The sequence below is a fragment of the Ambystoma mexicanum genome, chromosome 6p (genome assembly GCF_040938575.1).
Source record: "Ambystoma mexicanum isolate Mex_15411 chromosome 6p, UKY_AmexF1_1, whole genome shotgun sequence".
Taxonomy (NCBI): Eukaryota; Metazoa; Chordata; class Amphibia; order Caudata; family Ambystomatidae; genus Ambystoma; species Ambystoma mexicanum.
In genome coordinates, this window is record NC_090935.1 from 150,571,542 (window position 1) to 150,582,023 (window position 10,482).

The following is a 10,482-nucleotide window of genomic DNA, read 5'->3' on the forward strand; positions in this document are numbered from 1 at the left end:
CTACTGTTGAATCAGACTCTCGTTGGGGCTGGACCTCCGTTAATAAAGGAGGTGTTGAGTGGCTGCCCCAGGAGTAGTGAATGTGTTGGGCAAATCCCTGAGAGGAATAGGGGTCTGGGCAACTATGGTAGCATATGATGGCAACACTGTGGGAATTGTTGTGGGCGGTGAAGGATGGCTTGCATTCATACCTTTCCAGGGGGATTATTGCATGGACCGCTGTACAGAGGGGCGGATGTAGGGTGTTACAGCTCTTCAGTGCGCATACCTCTTGGAGAACAATGATGAGGGTTTCCAGTTCTGGTGAATGCTTGTGTTTATATGTTGCCTTAATGATCCTTCGGTAGTTGTGACAGCACCTCTCTTTTTTTATAGCAGATCAACCAGGACTTGAACATCCAGCTGCTAAAGGACGGATACCGGTTAGATGAGATTCCCGATGATGAGGACCTCGACTTGATCCCCCCAAAGTCCGTCAACCCCACCTGCATGTGCTGCCAAGCCACCTCCTCCACCGCCTGTCACATCCAGTAATAAGTGCGGGAGGGCCAAGCCGTGCTTTCCACGTTAACTGTAAAATTTAACAGCCATTGCTTCCTCCTATGGTAGGACATGCACCTCTTTGTGTTCATGGAGCCAGGAGAAACCAAAAAAGCCCATTTTATTATTTGTCAAAAGGAACGTTATTTTTTTAAGAAAAGAGGTCAATGGTCCGATGTGAAATGTGAAAGCCTCACTATGGTTAGGGCTGCTGGATAGATTGTTCGGCTCATGAAGCCAACTGGAGATCCAATGCTGTTGGTGCACTTGGGCCCTATTTGCTGTAGAAAGGTGAAGAGTGTTGGGAGAGACGGGTCAATGCTACAATGCAGGATGGCTTTCTGCTTTTGCAAGGCCAGGCATCAGCCTGAGCTGGGTGTATCATCCCAACAGAGGATAGCCAGGGGGCGACCCGACAGCCATGAGTGGGCGTTTGCCAATTGGTTTGTGCAAAGCCCCTTAACCCATAGCAGGAGATGGCAGGGGCCCCCCAAATGCTCTAGTTTGTTGTGAATGCAAAGTGATTTCCTTCCCAACTCGCTGGACTTCATGTGTACACTGTGGCTCGTCATTTCATTCTGCTTCCACGAGAGAACATCTGCTCTGAATACAGAATGTTTGTTTCCCTGATCAGTGACTGGAATTGCTCAGGACTTCGGTTGTTGCAACTAGTCACATGGCTGTATTTTGAGATGCACCCCCAATTCAAAGCTGTTGTGCATTCCGTAGGTGTTTTCTAAAGGGACACCTTTTTAGTTGCCCACTTGATAGCAGTTCAATTCGTGTTGTTATACGAAGGCAACGTGGTCTCTATTTGGCTATTTTTTTCTGCATGATTCTGGAAGTTTGTTGTATTGGGAATGTAAACACAGGTGTACCCCGTAATACAGGCCCTCTAGCACCGTACAATGAACCGCACAAGACAGCCACTGACCTTCCACCACAGTGAGGGATTAATGTGTGGCACAAGTAGGCTTTGTTCAGAATTTCCCTTAACATCCGGAGTATACCGTGCCATATATTTTTTAAAGAATGATTTACCCGTGTAACAGTTCTTCATCTCCACTTGATCAAATATTAAACTGTTGAACAAGTGGGGCTGGCTCACTTAAAAAAAATTCTCCTTTGCCGGAACATCAAGGTCAAATCGGTTGGTACCTGTGTTTGGCGCTTTCTCAACTCAATCTTATATTACAAGCACAACACAGGACAAAAATGGCAGCTGTTCGCTGGGCCGTGCAGAAGTATAGCTAGGCGTAGCATGTTTCCCATGGGGCTGCCGTCCACACCACACCTCATATGCACCGCCATGATGGTCACTGGCGGCCATTTTGAACAGCCCAGATTGAATGGGCGTAGCATTATTACTACATCGTTTGGAGGTGGTGCATGCCAATTGGTGCCCCATTATCTTTTTGATGGATGCACATGTAGCATCTTGTGGCACCACACTCCTTAACACCTGCCGGAAGCCCGATTAATTACTCAGTCCAATAAACTCCTGCATGGTGATTTTGTGTGCACCAGGCTGGTAATTGGCCAATCGCTACACACACTCTGTGTTTTTCTGCATGCTCTTCCACTCATCCAGAGGCTCTGTATGTATGGGCGAGCACCCGTCTGGCTGCACTGGCAACCCTACCGTCCCGGAACACATGCAGATGAGTAGAGGAGCTGACAAAAGACCAAGTATCCAAGAGCTTGACCACATCAAGGTCGGGTTCCTGGGCATTGAACGGGGCAACCACTACTTTACATTCTTTAGTAACCACATCCGACCACTTTTAGCGGCTCATAATTACAGTACACTGTCTTAAAGATGACCCAGAAGGTTTGGGCCCAAAGCTGCTGTTGGTATCGGATGTCTTTTGCTGAGACTGAGGAACCGGCTTAGGACCATCATTTTGTTTATCTGGACGCATTTCGCTTGTGTTCCGCCAAGAGTTCATATAAAAGGGAAGATGAATGTTTGAACATGATTTGGTGACAGTGAATCTTACCGAGGAATTTCAATTACTTTAAATAATTTCCAAGGAACACACCTTGTAGGGAAAGCTTGAAGGGAAAGAGGACGTTGGTTAGGGAAGGGTAATTGACGAAAGGTCCTACCGTATACAAGCTCAGTTTAAGGAATAGCAGCATCCTGGCTGCACCAGAGCAGTGTACAAAAATGCTGGATTTTTATTTTTTCACTTGTAAATGAGCGTAATTTGCCCTCTTTCCCAATTCCGAATACTTGAACTTTTTTGTGAATAAATTATTTATTTATTTGATAGATATTGACTAATGTCACACTAATACAATTATTGCTTACTTCTGGTATCTCAACCAGCCCATGTCCAATACTCACATAAAAGGGTAGGTGCCGGGCTATATACTTTCACCTTTCCTTGTATCGAAAAAGAATTACTTGGGGACCCCCACCTTGTGAAGTGAAGTGCGAGTCCAATGGACATTGTACAGCGCAGGTCACAAAACACCTTTCTTCATGGAACCCAAGAATGTCGATTTGCATGAATGCAAACAGCATTTTGGGAACAAAAAAATGACCTCCATTTTAAAGTTAAAAAAGTGCTAGTGATTCGTCAATTAAACACTTTGAGTAATTGAATATGGGCTCTATGCTTTTCATTTGTCACAATATTCATCCTAACAAAAATATGTCTGTGAATGCAAGACATATACCAATTTGGATAGCCTCTGAATAGGATTTGAGGCTTTGGCTCTCTATATTTGTACATTTGTGTACATTGTGTCTCTCGTGCCAAGTCTTCGAAGTGCTGGCTCCTAGTCGGTGAAAGCTCGGCTCCAGAACAGCCCAGTAAGTTGTCAGGGCCATCCCTGGGCCTCAGGATGTAGCAGCGAGAGCTCCAGCCGGACAAACGTTTCCAGAGCTACGCTCTGTCTTGTTCCGGCCCATTTCCTACCCTGCTTCCTATAGCTAAATATTCCAGTAACTCTCCCACCATTGTTAGAAAATGCCATTGTCAAAAGAACACTAAGGTAAACAAGCAGTTACACTACATATGTAAAAAGCGATGTAGGACGTGTATAGGTTTAATAAAAGCACTGTGTTTACAAGGAGTCGAGGTGCGTTGTTCTGGTACAACACACTTTTGCACCGCGCACCCTGGTAGCTGTAGTCCCACATTCTTGGTTTATCTGCAAAAATGGCATCGCAGAGACCTGTTGAAACACTGGTTCCCTTTGAAGTGGTTCTCAACACCTATTTTTGAACCATGCAAGTCCAACACTTAGGATTACTTGCAAACCTTGTTTTATGCTATGAACAAATACCAGGTTGCTTTATTTGTGAGCCACCTCCCCCTTTCTTTCCATAGACATTGAGGTGTAGGTAGTTAATATTCCCCTGCTTAAAAGTAACCCGCCACTGTTTCACTCGCCTGACTCAACATATGGAACACTGCTTGTCTCACTTGCACCATTCAACTTTCAAACTTTCCTTCTCAGTTTGTTTTTTCTATTTTCTTTGCCCATATGCACCAGCATTTTCCTTTCTATATTGTTTCCATCTATAGAGTGAGCAGCAATGGTATTAGGCTATGTTTGTTTCTTGGAGGGATTAGTGGCGTGCTCTTACACCTGGTAAGAGATGGTTTGCAGCGCAGCTCTATATTTCAGACGAACACTAGACCGGAAGTGACCAGATATGGACTTACACGCGAGGGCAGGGGCAGGACCACAAAGGCAGAGTGACTAGAATGTTTCCTGAGGTCAGGGGGGGAACCGAGAAGAGCAGGGCCAGAGCGCAGGTTTACAAGGATGGACTTACTGGAGCAGCTTGTCGAGTGGAAATGCCGAGCTGACCGTATATAAGGTTCTATATGCATTACAGGGAGCCTTAAAGCTGATGCTTCGCTAAACAGGTAGCCAGTGAAAGTGGTAAATCTAGGAGCACGAATGGGTGAGCAGACTGACAGCAGTATTCTGAATAATCGGAAGGCATCAGACTATGCATGCTGGGGGACCCATACACAGTGCATTGCCACAGTCCAAGTAAGACGAAATGGTAGTAACACCCAGGCTTTACAACCTTTCCCTTCTCCAGAAAGAAGTGGGCATTCTGATATTGGATGCGCGTGCTAGCTCGGAGTATGGACTTTTACTTGGGCGTCCATCACTGCGTTGCGCTTTTGTGGGATTTAGGGATTCTGAACTCGAAGTCTAGAATAACTCTTATCAGAGTTTTCAGAATGGGCCAGGTGGCCATCGGTCCATATTTGTCAAGTCTAATTAGTAAAGATGTTAGTCTGGCCGTGACAGATTTACTGTGTGAGCAGCCTCCATATTTCTTAGAGTAAAATGATGAAATGCCTGAGACAGTGCTTCTTGAGGTCTGGATAGTATGTAATTCCATTGTTTTAATCTTGTCCTACCATTTGAGATAATTCAAAATCAGTCTCGCTCGATCTCCCCAAGGCATCAGTCAAGCCGTGCTGCTAAGGTTGCTCAACTCCAGGCCTCGACGGCCGAATCCGTGTTGGGTTTTCAGGATACCCCTCATTAATATTCATGAGATACATTTGCATACAATGATTCTAAATGTTTGCAAATTAACATTAATGAATATTAATGAGGGATATCCTGAAAAACGGTCTGCATTCTGGCCCTCGAGGCCTGGAGTTGGACAATCTGCGAGTAATGCAAACCACCTCATATATCAAAATTGCATATTGTAGGAGTAGAACTCCTGAGCAATAGGAGTTAATTAGGACCGTGTTCTATATATTGTGAGATTGAATGGTAGTTCTGGCTTAATTCGTACATTTATCGAATTCCTCTTGATGGCTGACCTTATGAAAACTGGTACTCTTTGGGTACATAATAGTTAATTCTATGTCCAGTCTAGACTGGGAGAAAGCAATGATTTGTGATTGGCACAACCAAGGGACTTACTTTGCTAAGGCTCTCGTTTGGTTGTATTTAGACATGTTTTAATTATTTTATTCATTCTTCCTTGCTATGTGTTTATGATCCTTTCAAAGAAGAAATAATCTATTAATCCTACGACTGCTTTGGCGAGTCTTACTTTATGAAAGGATTAAGATTCTCCTTGATTCATGCATTGCTTAATCTTTACGTTCAGGGAAATCGTACTGTCCATGTCCACGAAAGCTGCATGTCCCTTTCTGGGAACAGTTGGGGCTCTGGTTTCCATTGAACCAATAGACGTACAATGATTTGTCTGTTGGAAGCAGCCCCGTGACAAGTGAGACCATGTCAATGTCTTCATAACCTCTAGAAGCTAGTTCTCTGTTCCCATTGTCATCGAACTATCCTTGAGCCACAGCCCTCAAAGTGAGCAATTAGAACACTGCTAAAGCAGTTGCATGGGTAACATAAGTTAGTATTTTCGTGTTGGCCTGTTGCTCATTCGCGTAGTTATGGGGCGTATTTGTGTTTCCTCGAGAATTGTAATTGTAACAGCCAGCCATTAGTTTGTCTTTCATTCAGCTGAGATGAACCGACTATATGCTTTGGACGAATTCATTTTTAGCAAATAGGGCAGATGTACGTTTACTCTTTTACTTATGGATGTAAAAGAGCGGAGCATCTCTTCCAGAAATGTAGTGCATGATGATCTTTACATGAAGCTACTTTCCAGAGCAGTGGGACAGGGATTTTATATATGAACAGGGTGATGAGTTATGTGAAGATCTGTAAATTGCGCAACCTATTGCACAAAAGACACTTATGCAAATGAGGGTATATCCATCAGTCTGCTGTTGCTGTATTGCCTTTTGCTGCAAGGGTGACCTAGAGGTGGAGTGTGTTGTCTTGTGCTTTGACTGGGTGTTTTAGTTAACCTGCAGGTGGGTCTTTAAAACCCTTTCCCACTTTACAGGTTCTGAATTAGAGACCCATAAATTAGGTCTACAATGCAGGTATTGAGTGCAGAGATGTTTATTGATGGGAAGGACATTTTTTGGACTGGGGGCAGAAGGCGCAATTTGGAGTGTAGAGGGATATGATCAGGAAAGGTTTGCAGATGACAAACGTTAGACAATGGTGGGAAACCTGCCTATGACCCTCTTCTGATAAAGAGCTAGCCAGCCCCTTAGCAGAAACGGTTCGTGTACAGTGACATGTTTCAAGCGGTAAAAAATGGCACCAGTGCAAACATACATAGATGCGAAACATATTTGTCGAAGCACATATATTGAACCCCTCTGACGGTGTCTGTGATACAGGCCCAGGTCTTTTACGATGATGGTGGTGGTGGATTGAAGGGTGATGGGTAGTTTGAGTCGCAAGCTTCAAGAATTCTTGTGGGTCGAAAAGAAGCGGGCATTGATGGTTGGGTTTGTGTTTGTTGCGGGTTGGCGATTAGGGCATTTGCAGTGGTGGAAGCTTTAATAGTATGTGGCGGTCGAAGTGAACTCTCAGGTAATAGTAGTTTGATTCAGGCAGTGTTGTTATTCAATAGCTGAGCCCTGCATCCACCGTTTGAGGCATTTTTATAGCACGGCAGCACAAGGTTGAGCCCTAAACCACCACCACCATCAATAGAGGACTCAACAGCTAATCTGGCCCCGATGCAAGAGGGGGATGGGGAAAGAATGATACTTCACTGGTGGCAGCGTAACTCTTTGCACTGATCTGCCCATTGCCTTCCTGTTCTCTCACCCATGGATTCTCTTTAGCAAGTGCATCTGTGTAGATAATTGTAAAATGCAGAGTGAATGCCTCTGCGGCACTGTCACCAGGAGGCAGGGATAGTGTCGGTGGTGTGGAGGAGGACACACCAATCCCCTGTGTCATCATTCGGAGCTAGATGGACCTGTTGCCGCACTTTATGTAGTGAAATGTTATTATGTTATTGGCCTCTTCCCTGTGAGGAGATCTTGGCCACCTCTGACACAGGAACCTGCCTCGCATCACTTCCTTGCGTCACTTCCTTGCGTCACTGCAGTCTCCCAGTTGAAAGGGTCTCATCAGTTCAGATATTGAATCCCACTGTTTCCTCCTTGCGCAGGCGACGATTCAGCGAGAGTTCAAGCTCCCTACACTTCATCCTCCCCTTTGTCTGTTCTTTAGTAAACTGGAAAACATTCCTCAGTTTGCTGAGACAGGCCCTTCCTCTGTGAGCCCTCCTCCGCATGCCTAATTGTTATCGAGTGGGCTTCTTTTAGAACCATTAAATGCTAGTTTCTGCTATTAAGGCGGCGAGGCTCCTGATTGATCCGCTGTAATGGAGACATATTTTGATCTTTCTCTTGCTTGCGATGGGTTAGCGGAAAGCTTGAAATGGCCATTGCAGAGGCAGCTATATCTCTTTCTGCAGGGTTAGTCGCTTTAGGTGAGGCAGAGGAGCAGGAGAGGTCCATTCTTGAGCAGGACTGTTGTGCCTTTTGGCTGTAATGATTTCTTAATATATATTTTCCTTTTAAAACCAAATAATTAAATGCAGCTTTTACATTTGATTTGAAGGCTAAAATTCAATGGCCCCACAAAATGTCAGCATGTCGCAGCACATCATCGCCAAAAGGCAATATTCCGTTTTCCTTTTTTAATGGTATAATTGCTGAATTGCTGCTCTGATACCAGTCATTGCCCTAAGAGGTTAGGTGCTTAGTTGTTGGGTACGTGGTTGGAGAGATTTGTCACTCGTAGTTCTCGCTGTCCAGAGACGATATTGGTAACGAATTAGGATCCTCCAGATCATTTAATCGCTGCAGCCAGATGGGCTTGTAGTCTTGAGCATTAGAACACCTCTCCATTGCTGGGATGAACTGAGTAGTTTTGTTGGAAAGTTTCCCCAATGGGATGATCCCGTTTGGGAGGCCTGCTCTGTTCGGCTCGTGAACTTGTTATATTGGCCTTTGGGTTTCATATTTTTGGCAGTCAAATTCGTTATAATCCTGTCCTAGTGGTCAAATACCTGCATTTTCCATCATAAATTAAGCCACCGTTTTCCCAAAAGCAGTACAGAGGGTAGGCCATGATCCCCACTGACTAGAAACCACGTTGTCGCCCCAGCCCTGGATGTAGAGCTGTCGATTAGAGCTGTCTTGAGCCATTTTCAGGCTGTACAAAATGAAGCCATCCGGCTCCAAAAGATCCGACCTACATCCTCCTCGATGTCTCCTTCTAGAAATTCTTCTCTGGCTTCCTCCTCATCAAAGGTTCATTTAAGATTTTACGTGTAACATTCATATGCAGCCATGGTCTTTCTCCCCAGTTCCTTGTGTGCAATATTCCACTTTATCAGCCGTCTAGACCACTGTGATTATAGGACGAACCTCCATCGCAAGTTCCCAGGGCTCGTGGTAAAAGTAGAGGGGAGAAACAGTTCTCTGTATTTGGTCCCCGTTTTGGAAGCCATCTCCAATTAGGAATTTGACTGATTAACTCGCTTGGTGCTTTCTGGAAAAAAATTAAAATCTTTTCTTTATTGGTATCTTCTCCCTTTGCGATACTTCAAAATGTTCTACGTCAACTCTTGCCTGATGCCTCTGGGGTTTTCACCTTTTATAAATTCATCAAATCAATCAATTGGATTTCAGTTGCAGCACAGAAATTCTTTACAAATATTTGTATACATCCTTCCTAAGAACGATGTAGTGTGGTGGGGACAATGTGGGTTGGGAAGAGGTAAAGTTTTCGTGACTTTATCCATGGTTTTTCATGCACTGCACAAGAAGTCTAATTGTATCTTTTTGTCTTTTGGTGGCCCAGGTACCCCAATCCGTGCAACAGATCCAGTCCGATTCTGGTTTTGAACTCCTTAGTGCTTGACCAAAATAATTCTTTCCGCACCCCACCAGCTCAGCATAGTCATTTACCTTTGAACCAAGCCTGCCCTAGTGCACTGCCTCACCTGTACTGTATTTTAGCTCCATGCTGTGTATTAAAAAAAATACTTTCTGCAATGCTTGTCTTTACTCCTAGCTGTGCTCAAGTGCTGTGTTATGATTATGGTCCTGCCCCAGTGCTTTGATACTCACTAGTCCTTTCCCATTCTGCTCTTCCAGTTGGAAAATCGACATGAGTGTAACCATTAGAATGCATGCTTGGTCACATATTCTAAATTGGAGGCATGGAAGCCTTGAACACTTCGCTTCCAGCAGTGGCTGGGAGGGGGCAAGTGTAAGAACGGGCGACCACTTGCAGGAGTTTTAAACCAGGCACCCACCTGGCTGTCAACCAGCGATTGGGTTTACTTGATCACCCCTACTGTATTCCTGCTCCTGAAGCTTCAACCTACACCTTTTAAAGAAATGGGTCTTTTTTTCAGTTCGCTTCCCCTTATGAACATGTAGCACATTGATGTACCAGAGTTACTATCTATGTAGAGTACTGCCTTAAACTATCAGTTTTCATTTATTTTGTATTTGTACCGTCAGTTTTACGTATTAATTTATTTAAAAAGAAAATGTGTTTTTGAAACATGAAGACATGTACACTATTTTTTTAACATTTCCATTGCAGTATTTATCATTGTTACTGGTGTTTGTAGTGTAACATAATAATAATATTAATGATATTAAAAAGCATACATATGAAATCGAAGTCGACTCGTGTTCTTTATGGTGCAGAGATTTCATTATTTGGGGGGGCTGGTGAGTATTGCGCATGGCAGTCAACCTTGTACACCACGTGGGCACATGGTGGTTTTACTTTTCTTGTTCTTCTCTCCAGCTTTTAACTTCAACTCCTGCTATTAGTAGACCGCCAACTCGGCTGATAGGACGTAATTTATTTTTTTAGTGCGCTTCCACACTAATGAATTCATCGTAATGTTTTAGTTCTGTATATTGTATTTTCTTCCGCTTATGAAATGTCTGACTACTGATCAAAGGTACCCTACATAGGATGCCAAGTGGTGTCATGTATGCGTGACGTCTTGAGACAATGCTGGCTTTTAACTCTGTTGGCATTTGTAGGACCATACTTACAATAGGAAGAACCGACTACAAG

At 44.1% G+C, this 10,482-nt stretch overlaps 1 protein-coding gene across 2 annotated transcripts in view; it reads left to right on the forward strand.

Annotated features, from left to right (window-relative positions):
* FAM219A (family with sequence similarity 219 member A) overlaps positions 1–10,074 on the forward strand; it is an 822,575-nt gene extending 812,501 nt beyond the window's left edge. Inside the window, exon 6 of one of the 2 annotated variants that reach the window (XM_069626835.1) lies at positions 379–10,074. In XM_069626835.1, the coding sequence (XP_069482936.1) occupies positions 379–534 (156 nt within the window). In that variant the 3' untranslated portion in view covers positions 535–10,074. Of the gene's footprint in view, positions 1–375 lie in introns of both variants that reach the window. The other variant, XM_069626834.1, reaches the window with a different exon arrangement.
* Positions 10,075–10,482: the final 408 nt, after the last annotated feature.